Raw genomic sequence first — 14,783 nt, forward strand, 5'->3', positions numbered from 1 at the left:
TTTAGCATACCACTTACAGTTATTGACTTTGTTGTGTTTCTAATTTGCTTGTGTAAAGGCAACATGATTATTTATTGTGTGTTTTTCATTGCACATTGATTTTCTACAATTTGTTCAACAAGCACAGAGTTTTCGCTACCATTACATGTTGGTGTGGCTGTGTAATGTTCATTTGTTTCAGGACATGCAGACATACATCCAAGTGTAAATACACTATAAACAATAAGTCATCTGTAGTAAAACAGACGAAATGTACAGCCAAAATCATGCGGCTGGAGCAAGAAATTCAGTCTCTGAATTCTGAGGTTCCTTTTAGAGTATGCTTATGCATTAGCTCCATACTTGACAATCATATACAATTGTTCACTCAACAAAAGATCCATACCCAAAGACTGGAAAGTTGCACAGGTCACACCAATATTCAAGAAAGGTAGTAGGAGTAATCCACTTAATTACAGGCCCATATAATTAATGTCGATATGCAGCATGATTCTGCTTTCCTGCTCACACTCAACATTCACAGATATAACCTAACAGCCACCCAACAAATGCTGAAACAGACGTAAAAATCCTTAAAACTAGTAGCAGCCTACACCAAAATTTTAACCATAGAAGAAAACTATCACATTCAAAAATCAATAGCCCAAGGAAAGTAAGTGCTAAACAAATACATACCATTGCGCAATAAAATAAAAATAACACCTATTCATAACTCCAAAACTGCTCATTATCAACAATAGAATAACACCTACCCAAAACTGCTCAGGATCATCCTCTAAAATCAAATTCCCTTCTACCCATACTGTACACACCATTCACTCTACATGCCTATAAACAACTCCCCCCTCCCTCTTACCCCCCCCCCCCCCCGCCCTTGGAAACACAAAGTAAGTATAAAAAATGTAAACAATACTTAAAATCTACATGCCACATCGCAAACAAACATGAAACAAATGAACACTATGCAGCCACAACAACACGTAACAGCAGCAACAAATCTGTCTTGGTGTACAAATCATTGAAAATTGAAGAGTTAATGACAAAAGTGCAAGAAATATGACTTAATTTAACACACCAAGAAACTATTTTTGGTTGGAATGCATAAAAAACAGAAAAATAAAATAATCTTTTGCTGTTTGCAGATGACAAGCTGTAGATTGTGTAGTAAACCCAAAGGTATGACCAAACATATCCAATAGCTTCACGTAAGGAATATTAACAAATGCATACATTCAGTTTTTCTTCCAAATTTACACAATATAATTTTTCAAATGTAAATATTTTGTACCAAAAGTTTCTTTAAAAGTTAACGTGTAATAATTTTGAACAAGAAAAATAACAAACGCACTGATGATTGCACAAAAGTGCTGCAACACACCCAGGTGAAAAAAACTATGAAAGTTTCTTAACAAGCATGGAAAAAACAAGAACTGCACATTCAGAAGGTGATCATTATTTAGCAGTAAGAGAGTTGTTTGACACTAATGTTTGTGGCACAAACGTACATCTGTAACGAGTGGCAATAGGTTTGAATTTATCTTGAACTGTCCGATGATCCAGATGCCCAAAAACCCCACAATCTTGCACCAACCAGAGAAACAGGTAAAGTTCTCACTGAAAACTGCAAAACTCATTGAAAACCAGGATTTTTTGTAACTTGTGGATGGACAGCTGATTTGATTTCATGGCAAACCAAATAAGACATAAAAGTTGTCATTTTGATGTATCTGCAAAAAATATGTTCAATGCAAACCCACATGTCGGGAAAGCAATTAACTACATTGGTCTGCCACAAGCAAAATATTTTCTCAAAGAACTGACAAAACCCATCCATCATTCAAACAGAAAAGTGATAATGGATCCAAATGTGTTCACTTAGCACCTGAACTGCAAAAATCGCCATTCAATTTCACACTTTCAGGGATACTTTATACCAACTAATAAGAGATTCCTACTGAAATGCTGAACTCCAAAGCCATACCATTAGGAACCTCAATGTTCTGGTCTGAGCATGAAAAACATGTAAACAAAAGAAGCATAAGAGAATTTTTGTTGTCTGTAGCTAATGACAATATGGATTTGGACCAGAGTTCTAACAAGACCACAAGTGGAACGGCATTGAACACACCAGGCATCCAACATGAACGATGGCACAAAATATGGAAGACTCTGGGAACTTCACCTGGGTAGCAACAGCAGAACCTACAACCTCCTCAAGGGAGTATGTTTATTTTCTCCTTTGAGCAAAGGAAGTATGACGACTTTTGTGACCACAGTTCAAGAACAATTTGTTCAGAACACCAAGCTATGTATCACTTAGACTGTAATAATTGTGTCTAATAATTTATTACTCATACATCACATAAATCAATATTTCTTTTCCAAAAGCATTCAGAGAAGTAAAATTGATGTTATAGGTATAAAATAGGGTATTTCGTACTTATACATGTGTAACATAGTATTGCAAATCTAATATTGTAATAAACTAGTGCATAACCTATCAATCATGATTTCCTCTGAATAAAATTAGTAGTAAAGGTTACAATAGTTTAGTAGGAACACAACATTTTCTCCACTTTAGTGCTCTAGTGTTCAATACGATACGGCTGGTCCAAAATATGATAATATTACACACATCTGGTATTCTTGTGCACACTACAAACGGAAGGACGAGGTCTCAAAAATGTGCGAGAGGGGGGGGGGGGGGGGGGATACATGTGTATAACTTTCATTTTTCTGTGGGACATATTTGCAGAAAATTTATGGCATGAAACTCATCTTGCTGTTAAATACAAAAAAGCCTTTGGTTTTTTTTTCTATTTTTAATAATAGAAAGTATGCCAAGAATGGATAGAAAGTGTTTACGTATTTACAATTACTACTGAATATTTATATTTGACACTAATACAAAAAAAGGTGTACACAAAAGAGAATGTTTTCTTTAAGATCAATAGAACCATTAAATGCAAAGCCGAACCCCCTTCTGATATTTCTCTCCTCAAACGTAACATGAATTCCAATTTTCCCCATCATGTCACTCTTATTAATAAGAGAAATGACATACTCATTTAATAACCATTTCGATCTTATTCACAGATTTCACATGCATAACTTCTACATCATTTTTCCAGTACTTCCGTATGGTGCAGACATATCTGTGACTGTATGAATTCTTTTTCTCCTTGAAATTAAGCCAAGATAGATGCTCTTCCACCTACAAGTGCAGAATTAAGAATCAATTATTACAATAGAATTGGATACAGATTCCCCATTCCTGCTGTTGTCACTCTTCAGCTATGTCTAATCAGAGTCAACTCGTTTTTCACTTTATTATTTACTTTGAGTAAAGGTTCCCATCCAGCAATAAATAAAAATAAGGAAAGCTCTCTTTTATAGTACCACTAATAAAACGTGACAGGTACCAGTACTTGAAAGAGTCCAGGACAGTCTATATTCTGTTGTATATTACTGTCAATAGCATCAAGAAATAGAGATGGTTTCATAATTATCTCCATATAATACGTATGGCTATAATGAATAATCCCGCAGACAGGGCACAATTTTCTAAGCAGGCCTGACACAAAGCCAATATTTTCACAAATCTGGCAAACAAATAATGACTGATTGTTCCAAAACTATAACAGCTGGATTACTTGTGATATTTATGGTTTTCTTACGAACAGTCTCAGTATACCATTTCATTACAAAAATTTTTAGATGCCTCGTTTTCATGAGAACTGGAGCTACATATTTTAAAGTAAGTTTACCTTATCGGTAGGTGCATGCCATTCACGAGTAGACTATATTCAAACTACATCAGCTGAACAATAAATGCGTGGCCAGAGAATAACATAACTGGAACTCTACAAACTGTGAAAAAAAAAATCACAACAACCTTCTCAATATCTTGCGCACGTAACATTTGAAATTCCTTTCCTGTATTCTTCGACATTTGCAATCGTTTGTTTACATTTATTGTGGGCTCTCCTGTATTGTATTTCCAGTGTTCAGACACCAACAAACAACCATTCACAACACTTATTTAAAATGAACTCTTATCAGTATGTAACCATAAAAAAACACTATCACTAAAGTTCACAAAGCGCAAATAAAAAGTACACGCATCTACTACTAAAAAAATTATTCCATACCCGAACAAATCAAATACCGTACGGCAAACGAGTGTTAATCACTGTAAATTTCGAACACTATCATCTTCGTGATATATTTTCATAAAATAAAACAATAACGGAAAGCTGTTTGAGAAAACGCCCTAACGTTCCTCATTGTGCACCACAGAAGAAAATAAAGTCATATATTTTCGCCAGCACGTCTTCCGTAAATCAAAGCTGTCCATGACACGTAGTACACGCAAATTCAATCCAATACATCAGATAATACACTTACAACGATCCTCTTCTGTTCATTCTCACTATGTGTTTCCAGTTTCTACGTCTGCACTCAGCAGCTAACAACCGAACAGCGGCCTTGCAGCTTCGTCTCACACCGAATGCCTACGAATACAGCCGAACTTAAGAGCAAGTAGCATTAAGCACAGGCTTTCCCGCCCATCAGAAGTACCCGTTCTTCCGTGGTATGGTTTACTCGGTGGCGCATGTGTATCTTGCGGGGTCACGTTAAATATGCAACACGTTTCAGTAAGAGCAAAACCAGTTTTTGAGTGATTTGCATATTGCAAAGGATACGATTCCACTAGAACACACGATGCATGTTCTTTCTTCCAAACTGTAAACTGATGTCAGCATGTGTAGGAAAACAGTCCGAATATTCGAGGACGATAAATAAAATAACAGAAAAATATAAATAAACTAATATTCTTCCATATATTTAGAACCTCAAATTACAAGCTGTACTTTGAGGATTGATTGAGGTAACTGAATAGGTATTATTTTACATAGGTACTCGTGCCAAGAGAAGTAACGCACTCGTGCTTTAAGAACCATGACGTAAGGTAAAATATTGTATTTCACTCTTCTGTGACTGGCTCTATCCGCCTACTTTCCCCTTGTCTTACTTTGAATAACTGCGTAAGTGGTATGCAACTTCACGTAGGAGAGCTTCATCTTGTGTAGTGGGGAGAGAACAGTCACCAGCCAATCGCAGTTCTATCTCTGGACCCACGTGCCGTCTTTTTTAATTTTTTATTATTTTTTTTTGTTATACCTTTTATTGCCTTCCCTAAAGGGTTCAAATGGCTCTGAGCACTATTGGACTTAACATCTCTGGTCATCAGTCCCCTAGAACTTAGAACTACTTAAACCTAACTAACCTAAGGACATCACACAACACCCAGCCATCACGAGGCAGAGAAAATCCCTGGCCCCGCCGGGAATCGAACCCGGGCGTGGGAAGCGAGAACGCTACCGCACGACCATGAGATGCCGGGCTCCCTGAACGGGATAGGGCAGGACGCTATAGAGCTTCTTCGTCTTTTCTTCGGCCGTAGTGTTACACATATTTATTCCTTTTATTTTATTTATCACAATTTAAGAGTGTGTGAAATCTTATGGGACTTAACTACTAAGGTCGTAAGTCCCTAAGCTTACACACTACTTAACCTAAATTATCCTAAGGACAAACACACACCTCCGCCGGGACTAGCCGTACAGTCTATGGCCGCGGCATTTAAGGGTGTACTTCATTATAATTGAGGGCTCAGATGGAAACCCAGTTCTAAGCAAAGACAGGAAAGCAGAAAGGTGGAAGGAGTATATAGAGTGTCTATACAAGGACAATATTATAGAAATGGAAGAGAAGGTAGATGAAATGAAATAGGAGATATGATACTGCGTGAAGAGTTTGACAGAGCACTTAGTCGAAACAAGGCCCCGGGAGTAGACAACATTCCATTAGAACTACTGAAAACTTGGGAGAGCCAGGTCTAACAAAACTCTACCATCTAGTGAGCAAGATGTATGAGATAGGCGAAAAACCCTCAGACTTCAAGAAGAATATAATAATTCCAATCCCAAAGAGAGCAGGTGTTGACAGATGTAAAAATTATCGAACTATCAATTTAATAAGCCCCAGCTACAAAATACTAGCACGAATTCTTTACAGACGAATGGAAAAACTGGTAGAAGCCGACCTCAGGGAAAATCAGCTTCGATTCCGTAGAAATGTTGGAACACATGAGGCAATAGTGACCCTACGACTTACCTCATAAAATAGATTAAGGAAAGGCAAACCTACGTTTCTAGCATTTGTAGACTTAGAGAAAGCTATTGACAATTTTGACTGGAATACTCTCTTTCAAATTCTGAAGGTGGCTGGGGTAAAATACAGGGAGTGAAAGGCTATTTACAATTTGTACAACAAGCAGATGGCAGTTATTAGAGTTGAGGAGCATGAAAGGGAAGCAGTGGTTGGGAAGGGAGTGAGACAGGGTTGTAGCCTCTCCCCGATGTTATTCAATCTGTATATTTAGCAAGCAGTAAAGGAAACAAACCAAAAATTCGGAGTAGGTATTAAAATCCATGGAGAAGAAATAAAAGCTTTGAGGTTCGCCAACGACATTGTAATCCTGTCAGAGACAGCAGAGGACTTGGAAGAGCAGCTGAACGGAATGGACAGTGTCTTGAAAGGAGGATATAAGATGAACATCAACAAAAGCAAAACGAGGATAATGGAATGCAGTCGAATTAAATCGGCTGATGCTGCGGGAATTAGATTAGGAAATGAGACGCTTAAAGTAGTAAATGAGTTTTGGTATGTTGGGAGCAAAATAACTGATGATGGTCGAAGTAGAGAGGATATAAAATGTAGACTGGCAATGGCAAGGAAAGCGTTTCTGAAGAAGAGAAATTTGTTAACATCGAGTGTAGGTTTAAAGCGTCAGGAAGTCATTACTGAAAGTATTTGTATGGGGAGTAGCCATGTATGGAAGTGAAACGTAGACGATAAATAATTTAGACAAGAAGAGAATAAAGGCTTTCGAAACATAGTGCTACAGAGAATGCTGAAAATTAGATGGGTAGGTCACATAACTAATGAGGACGTATTGAATAGAATTGGAGAGAAGAGAAATTTGTGGCACAATTTGACTAGAAGAAGGGATTGGTTGGTAGGGCATATTTTGAGGCATCAAGGAATCACCAATTTAGTATTGGAGGGAAGCATGGAGAGTAAAAATCGTAGAGGGAGACCAAGAGAGTAATACACTAAACAGATTCAGAAGGACGTAGGTTGCAGTAAGTACTGGAAGATGAAGAAGCTTGCACAGGATAGGGTAGCATGGAGAGCTGCATCGTATCAGTCTCTGGACTGAAGACCACAACAACAATGTTAGGGGTATGGTTTTAGCGGTCGGTGGTGTCTTCTCGGCGCTCTTCCCTCTTATTCTTCTTCTCTTTCTTCATTTTCGATTTTTTTTTTTCCGGACTTCTAGCCAGTTCCTGACGTTAACGTTTGCACTTCTCCGTTGCGCTCCGTCGAGCTTGGAGAAATCGATCACGCGTATTACTTCAGAGTTTACTATGCTGTTAGCCAGTTTATGAACTCTCTGGTTTGGACTGCTCAGTTTATGAGTAGCTTTTTCTTCTGTTTGGCGTTCGTTTCCGGTACCAGGGGAGTCTGGGTGGCAGCTTCAATTCTCGTCCGGGCGGTGTCCTGCGTCACCCGCATTTCAAATTGTGGCCGCGGAAGGTCTCCTTCATCCTCAGGCAGGTTGCTTCCATTTAGTTGTGGAGCGCCATTCGGAAGCGGATTCCGCTTCCTGAATGGCGGCTCCGATATCCGCGTTCGGTGTGTCGCCCAGTCACTGTGGCGGTTTCTTCTCTTTGGTGTTCGACGGAATTGTATCGTCGCCCGGTAGTCGCCCACCTCCACCGCCACTCTCACTGGCGGCGGTTTGCGCCCGCAGTCGGTTTGTCCCGGTGCCTCCTGGGTGGTGTTACGGCCTGCAGACGTCATTCTCTTTTGCGTGTGCAGCTGCGGCTGTCGTGGCTGTCTCCGGACTTCGTCTGGTTGGGGCAGTATTTTGCCACATGTACTTCTTGCTGACACTTGAAGCATCGGGGCTTCGTGTCTAGCTCCGCTGGGAGAGGCGTCACCGTTACTGGGAAGCCCACGAGCTCCTTCATCTCGTAAGTTTCTGGTGCAGCCGTTTCTGCTCACCTCTGGCCGTTTGCACAGCCAGTATGAAGAGCAGGTGGTCTCTGCTTGTTGGTCCGGTTGTGGAGTTTCACTGCCACATTCTCGTATCCCCGCAGCAGCAGGCCTTTCTTGACGGTCTCTTCGTTGCACAGCCAGGGTAGTCCTCCCACAAAAGCCTTGACTACGCCCTTACTCTTCTTCTTCACCTCCCTCCACATTTCCGCGTCGGTCGTCGTTTGCAAGTAGCGAGTTGTCGACCAGGCTGGTCACCTCTACCGCCACGACTTGTTCCAGTCGGTCGACAAACTCTGCCCAATCTTTATCCTGGTACCAGATGTAGATCGGGTGTGTCGGTGCGCCGGCTTGGCAGCATCGCTCGTTGTTTCTGGCGTCTGCGCCGGCGGGATCGTGTATCTTTCCCCCAGTGTGCCGATCGTTTCGGTACTCAAGAGCACCGAACGGTCTAGCACTCGAATTAGAGCCCCTGCATTATTCAGTATGCATTTCGGTAGCGATACCGAAGCGCCGTTGTCGCGTCGCGCAAGCCACTCAAAAGCAAACGGCCGCAGATCCGCGCATGCACACTACAGCGCCACGAACACAAAGCGGCTAGCAGACGACACAGGCGCGCTATTCGAAGTACAGAAAACTGCGTTTACGTTGCCACAACGCATGACGCCGCATTCCATCGAGCTGACGTGCCCGCCTTCGTTGCTCTTGCCTCCTCCTCGACAGTATCAGGTGCGGTATACCCATTTCCATGGGTCTCAGCTGAAATGCATAGAAATTTTTACACTTTTGCTGACCGCATGTTTCCATGCATGCCACATTATGTCATCTTATTCTCATTCACACTGACATAATGTTTTGGAAAATGAGTTAGGAATAGTGTGGAGTACCACATTGTACTAACACCTCTATAAAAACACCCGAAAATTGATTCTGAGTGTTTCAAAGACTAAGTTGATAATCAGATTGTGATTAATACTCAGTCCTAGAGATTCGAATGATTAAGTAGCCCACTTCCCTACACGATACGTCAACGATTTGGGTCTTAAAAACAAAACTGAAAAAAAACGCATTTTCGAGAGCTCCTGCAGTACGTCGAAGTTTTTAACATGCATCTCACGAATGAACATGTTTCGTATATGGTGCTACAGTCTAAAAATATTAGTCTAAAAATATTACGGCAGAGATCTTTCATCTCTGTCTACTGTTGTTGAGGATTCGATCGCAGATAAACAGCTGTGACAAGCAAGATTATGAAGATGACTGCTGCAAGTTACATTCCCAGTAATTTAAGTTGTGCTCTTAGATTCCTGTATAACCGCATACTCGGAAATCGCTACATATTCGGAAAAAAATGCTGAATTATTTCTGATAAGAAAAAATATAAAGGTCACTGTCGGTTGTTAATCTCACAGCGATTTCATCTCCAGTAATGTCATATTTCGTTTTTTAAACATACATAAATCACGAAATCATTAGTGAGGAAGTGCGCTCTTACATGTAATTAACGGTTACTGCAGAAAAATCGTAACTTACACGAATAACAATGTCTCAGAACGTGTTGCATATGTGAAGAGGAAAAAAATATTTTTGCTGCCCATCTGTACGCGAACCCAAAGCCTTTCGTATGGCATTCCCGCGCGCTACTTGGCCACACACACACACACACACACACACACACACCGCTCATTTCTTGCATTATTGTGTAGAGGAACGAAGGCTGATATTGCCAAATGGTGCTGAGTAAGTCATAAATGCATGATGGTTTGGAAGGTTTCCGATATCAGGCTTCACGTAACTGCTTTCCATTGTTACTTGAAAGTTGTAAACACGTTTCGATAGTCACTAACTAAACCATTTGAGGGAAAAAGTACACAAAGTCACTTGTAACGTCAGTCCACACTCACGTAATATACGTAAGCAGAGCCGATGCCTTAAAGTTTAATGATCTTTCAACTCTTATTTGCATAAAAATAACACGTATTTTGAGAGAATATTGACCGATAACGTATTTTTTATGTAATCATTCGCAGTAACAACCTAACCTAACCATATTTCTAAGAAAGGAAAATAGTCTTTTATGAACTCACTTTCCATCCGGATGCATCCTCTGGTAATTCTTTAGTAACATAATCACTAAATCCAAAGCCAAAACCGCTAAATATGGTTAAAATAACAAATTATAGGTGTACATAAACCGCAGCTCACTGATTGACAGGTCTCAGAAGCTTACTGAATAGGATATTTCGATAAAGAACCGAAAATGACGTCACTATCGAGACTAACCTACTACACCGATCGGTATGAAAGATACAGAATAGGCTGTCAAGGCTGCCCGACTTTCGGTCTGCAGAGTTGCGTCCTATTTTCACGTCGGTCAGTTTTGCCGTGTTTTTCGGGTTTATAGGCTCGGAATGTTCAGCATACTCGACATCCGCAGCTTCTTGATCTCTCGATTCGTCCTTTCACTTTCCCCTTCCTTTGTAGATAATGTTACATGCGTACCTTCACGACAATTTTGCCTTCGCCGTTAAAACAGCAACGCGACAATATGCTGGCGTGCGCACAACTCTGGACAATAGCACTTCACGTCCTCTAGCTGCAGCGAGTGCTCCGCACAGAGCCCAGGTGGAACTGACATACCGTCTGTGTTACATGTTGGTATATAGCTGGGCATGCCATATTTAGCTTCCCGGCCCAAATCACCCTCCAATCCTGAACTCACCGACCCCGTACGACCTCTGGATGCACCCACGCCTTCTGGAAACTCCCTTCATCAACCCCCCCCCCCCCCCACCACCACCACCACCACCACCACCGCCACCGAGGACATCATTTGCTTTCTTACCAATTTCTGTCCATTCCAGCAGCCCCATACCCTCCAACAGATTTCCCTCACAGCCCGCTCTGTCTTCCACCTTAATACCTTCGCCACCTACTCCCATAACCAGGCCCACTTTATCTTCTCACGTCTCAACACCCTCGTCTAAGCTCCCATAATGGGGTGACAGCACCATATCTTGTTCAACATCAACTCCCTTCCCATTAACAAGAATCTCTTCATGCATACCGTCATGACCCACCGCGTGGATGCCTTCCTCCTAAACAAAACCTTTCTCCAGCCCCACCATCACGTACACACATCGCCCTAGCTCCTTCTCTGCTCCGATAAACCCCTCCTGATAGTATGTGGCAGGCAGCATTGGCCACCACCGCTAGATCCCTGTTCAGCTCCAATCCCTCCTTCCCGACCCCACAGAACACCTGATCCTTAGTATCTTCTTGCCCGGCCTTACCATTACCTTTGCCAACATCTACGTTCACCGAGCGAGGTGGCGCAGTGGTTAGACACTGGACTCACATTCGGAAGACAACGGTTCAATCCCACGTCCAGTCATCCTGATTTAGGTTTTTCATGATTTCCCTAAATCACTCTAGGCAAATGCCGGGATGGTTCCTCTGAAAGGGCACGGCCGACTTCCTTCCCCATCCTTCCCTAATCCTATGGGACCGATGACCACGCTGTCTGGTCTCCTTCCCCAAATCAATCAACCAACCAACCATCTATGTCCGCCCCTCTACCTCTATTCCCTTTGACTTCCTTTCCCACATTGACTGTACCTTCTCCTCCTACATGATTGCTGCCAACCTCAACATCCATAGTCATCCCGCCACCCAGTTAAGGCGGTGACATTGGTTCCTCACCACACTCCAAGGTGACCTCCTTTCCCTTCCCTACCACAGCCACTCCAAATCCAATATCACTCCCGATGTCGTCCTGGCCTCCCCCAACCTCCTAGGATGCATAACGATGCGGTGGACGTCCTTAACCCTGTTGGCAGTGACCATCTCCCTGTCCACTTCACCGTATGACCATCTCCCTGTCCACCTCACCGTATCAGATGACCATCACCCCCACCCAGATCATCACATCGACCCTCCCCCAAAATATGTCCACTGAATATTCCCGTGCCAACTGGAATGCCTACCGGGATACCCTCACCACCCGGATCGATTGCCACCCTCTCATCTACCACCACCCCGATGATATAGCACGTGCCACCTCCTTTCTCCAGCAGACCTTGTCTGAGGCCATTGAGGCTCACATCCCTACCACTGACATCCACCTGCACCACCCCACCTTACCACCACAGGCCTTCTTCCTCCTTCATTAATCCCACCGTCTCTACCGTGAATTCCTTCACACATGGGACTGGGACACACTGCAACACCATCGGCAACTTCGAAGACTCGTACAAAACTTGTTCACGACCAAGCAATGCCGAGACTGGTGACAGACATGCACCCGCCTCAATGCTACCTACCTATTAACTTGTGTAAGTACTGGTCATCCTTCCGCCGCCTTACTGGGTCTAAACCCTCTCCTTCATGATTACCCTTTCCTGATAACCTTAGTAATGCCAACCATTTTGCTTCATACCTTTCCAGTACCCTTACCATCCCTGATGATCCCCAGTTCGACAACACCCTCTTCCCTGATGTCCTTGATCGAACTGATACCTCTGCCCCTCCACTTGCTCCTGGCTTCCAGTACTTGGACATAAATTCCACACACTGAACTCAACACCCCCATCGCCACTCAAGATATCATAGCTACACTACGCACGAAACACAACACCGCTCCCGGTCATGACCGTGTTACCTGCTGTCACCTCCATGAAGCTCCTGCATCCTTCCTCACCACCCTGGCCAGACTATATAATGTGGTCTTGTATATTGGCTTCTACCCCGACCTGTAGAAAACCTCCCGGATCCTAATGCCTCTCAAACCAGACAAACCACTGTCTGCTGTCTCCTCCTACCATCCCATCAGCCTTACTTCAGTCTTCAGCAAGGTCCTGGAATCCATCCTCACCTGACACATCCACCAGAACCTCCACCTGCACCACCTCCTTCCCTCTACCCAATGTGGCTTTCGACCATCCATATCTGCAGATGATCTTCTCACTCACCTCCTCTCCGAACAAATAAATTCCTGTCACTCCAGCATCTTCCTCTCTCTCCAACTTGAACGTGCCTATGGCCCTGTATAGCATTCCAGTCTCCTCTTCAAGCTCCAAACCTTCAACCTCCTTATTAACTATGTCCATCTGATCGCCTCCTTTTCTCAACGTCCTTCCTACGTCACCATCCATACCACAGATTGCTACACCTTCCACTCTTCCGCCACTGCGCCCCAAATTTCCATCCTCTCCCCTCTTCTCTACCTTCCTTATACAGCAGACATGCCGCCGCCTTCACCCCCGATATACTTTCTTCAATACGCCGATGACACCACCTTCCTTACCCTCGCCACCACCCTGCAATGCTCCAAGCACCTTCTCCAATCTCATCTTGACCAGTTCGCCACCTGGTGTAACCAGTGGCTGCTCAAGGTCAATCCTTCCGAAACCCAGGCAATCATTGTAGGTAAAACCACCCCTTCATTCCGTCTCCTTGATTTTTATATCACTATCTACGGCTGTCCTATCAACCTCACCCCTACCCTCAAGTACCTTGGCATCACCCTTGACCATCGCCTTTCCTGGACCCCCCCCATCTCCAGACAATTCAAGCCAAGACACGCTTCCAACTCTGCCTCCTCAAACACCTCTCCGGCCGGACATGGCGATTGGACCCCTCCACTGTCCTCCACACTTATAAATCCTCATCTGCCCCATTCTCTGTTATGCCCATCCCACCTGGATCTCTGCCCCTCAGGCCTACTACAAGTCCCTTCAAATCCTGGAACACCATACGTTCCGCCTCGCTTATCGCATCTGCCTCCCATCCCCCATGTGTCATTTCCCACATCTCCTCCTCTTCCTTGAAAGGATACAAATCCTTTACACCTCCTGTAAACTTGATCCCCCTCACCCGCTTGTCCCTCCCCATCCTTTCCCTCCCCAATCTGCTGCCAAGCCTGTATTCCTGTATCCCACCCACTCTCCATCTTACCACCCTCTACATCCATGCCCAAGGTGGCTTCCGCCAACTCTCCCTCCCAGATGATGCCCTTGTCCCCTCCATCTACCCCTCCTACCAGATTTGATCCTCCCCTTCCTCCTCATAAATTTTTCCTCCAGGGCTCCCTCTTTCCCTTCTGTCCCTCCTAACTTCCTCCCCCTCCTCTCTCCCTCTCCTACCCTCCCCCCGGGCTTCCACACCCAACCTTACACTCTCCCCCCCCCACTCACTTTGTCTTTCCTGCTGGCATCCCCACCACCTCCCTCCTACCTTCCCCTATTCTCTGTGGCAGCCCCCCCCCCTTTTTCGTGTAATAGTGTGTGCTGTGTGTTGAAGATCATCATCAGTGTTTTCTGTGCAGTTTTTCTCCATTCCAATGCAATTGTGTCTCTTCAGTGGCCTCCATCGTTCGACAATGTACTCATTGTGCCTTCGTGTACGGTTGCACTTGCTTATGTAATTCAGTGTCTTCAATTAGAACGTCTTCGTTATTATTATTATGTGTGTCACCGGTTTTCTCATATTCATATTTTTCTGCATCTCTGACTACATGTTAACTGTCCTCTGGTTTTCTATGGCCGAGCGTAGATAGGCCGCTGCTAGTCTACCTTTGTACAAGGTTTTACAATAACAATAAAGAAAAAAATAGCTTCCTTTGCAGACTGCAGGTGAGACTGTGGGCCTCAGGTGAA

At 43.5% G+C, this 14,783-nt stretch overlaps 1 protein-coding gene across 10 annotated transcripts in view; it reads right to left on the reverse strand.

Annotated features, from left to right (window-relative positions):
* Positions 1–14,783, reverse strand: part of LOC126356053 (protein pellino-like) — a 237,675-nt gene that overhangs the window by 121,246 nt on the left and 101,646 nt on the right. Inside the window, exon 1 of one of the 10 annotated variants that reach the window (XM_050006783.1) lies at positions 4,408–4,626. The exons of 1 other annotated variant lie outside the window; for it this stretch is intronic. In XM_050006783.1, coding sequence (XP_049862740.1) covers positions 4,408–4,427 — 20 coding nt within the window. In that variant the 5' untranslated portion in view covers positions 4,428–4,626. 8 more of the 10 variants (XM_050006749.1, XM_050006791.1, XM_050006801.1 and 5 more) reach the window with 8 other exon arrangements.

This window comes from Schistocerca gregaria, chromosome 1 (genome assembly GCF_023897955.1).
Source record: "Schistocerca gregaria isolate iqSchGreg1 chromosome 1, iqSchGreg1.2, whole genome shotgun sequence".
Classification (NCBI taxonomy): domain Eukaryota; kingdom Metazoa; phylum Arthropoda; class Insecta; order Orthoptera; family Acrididae; genus Schistocerca; species Schistocerca gregaria.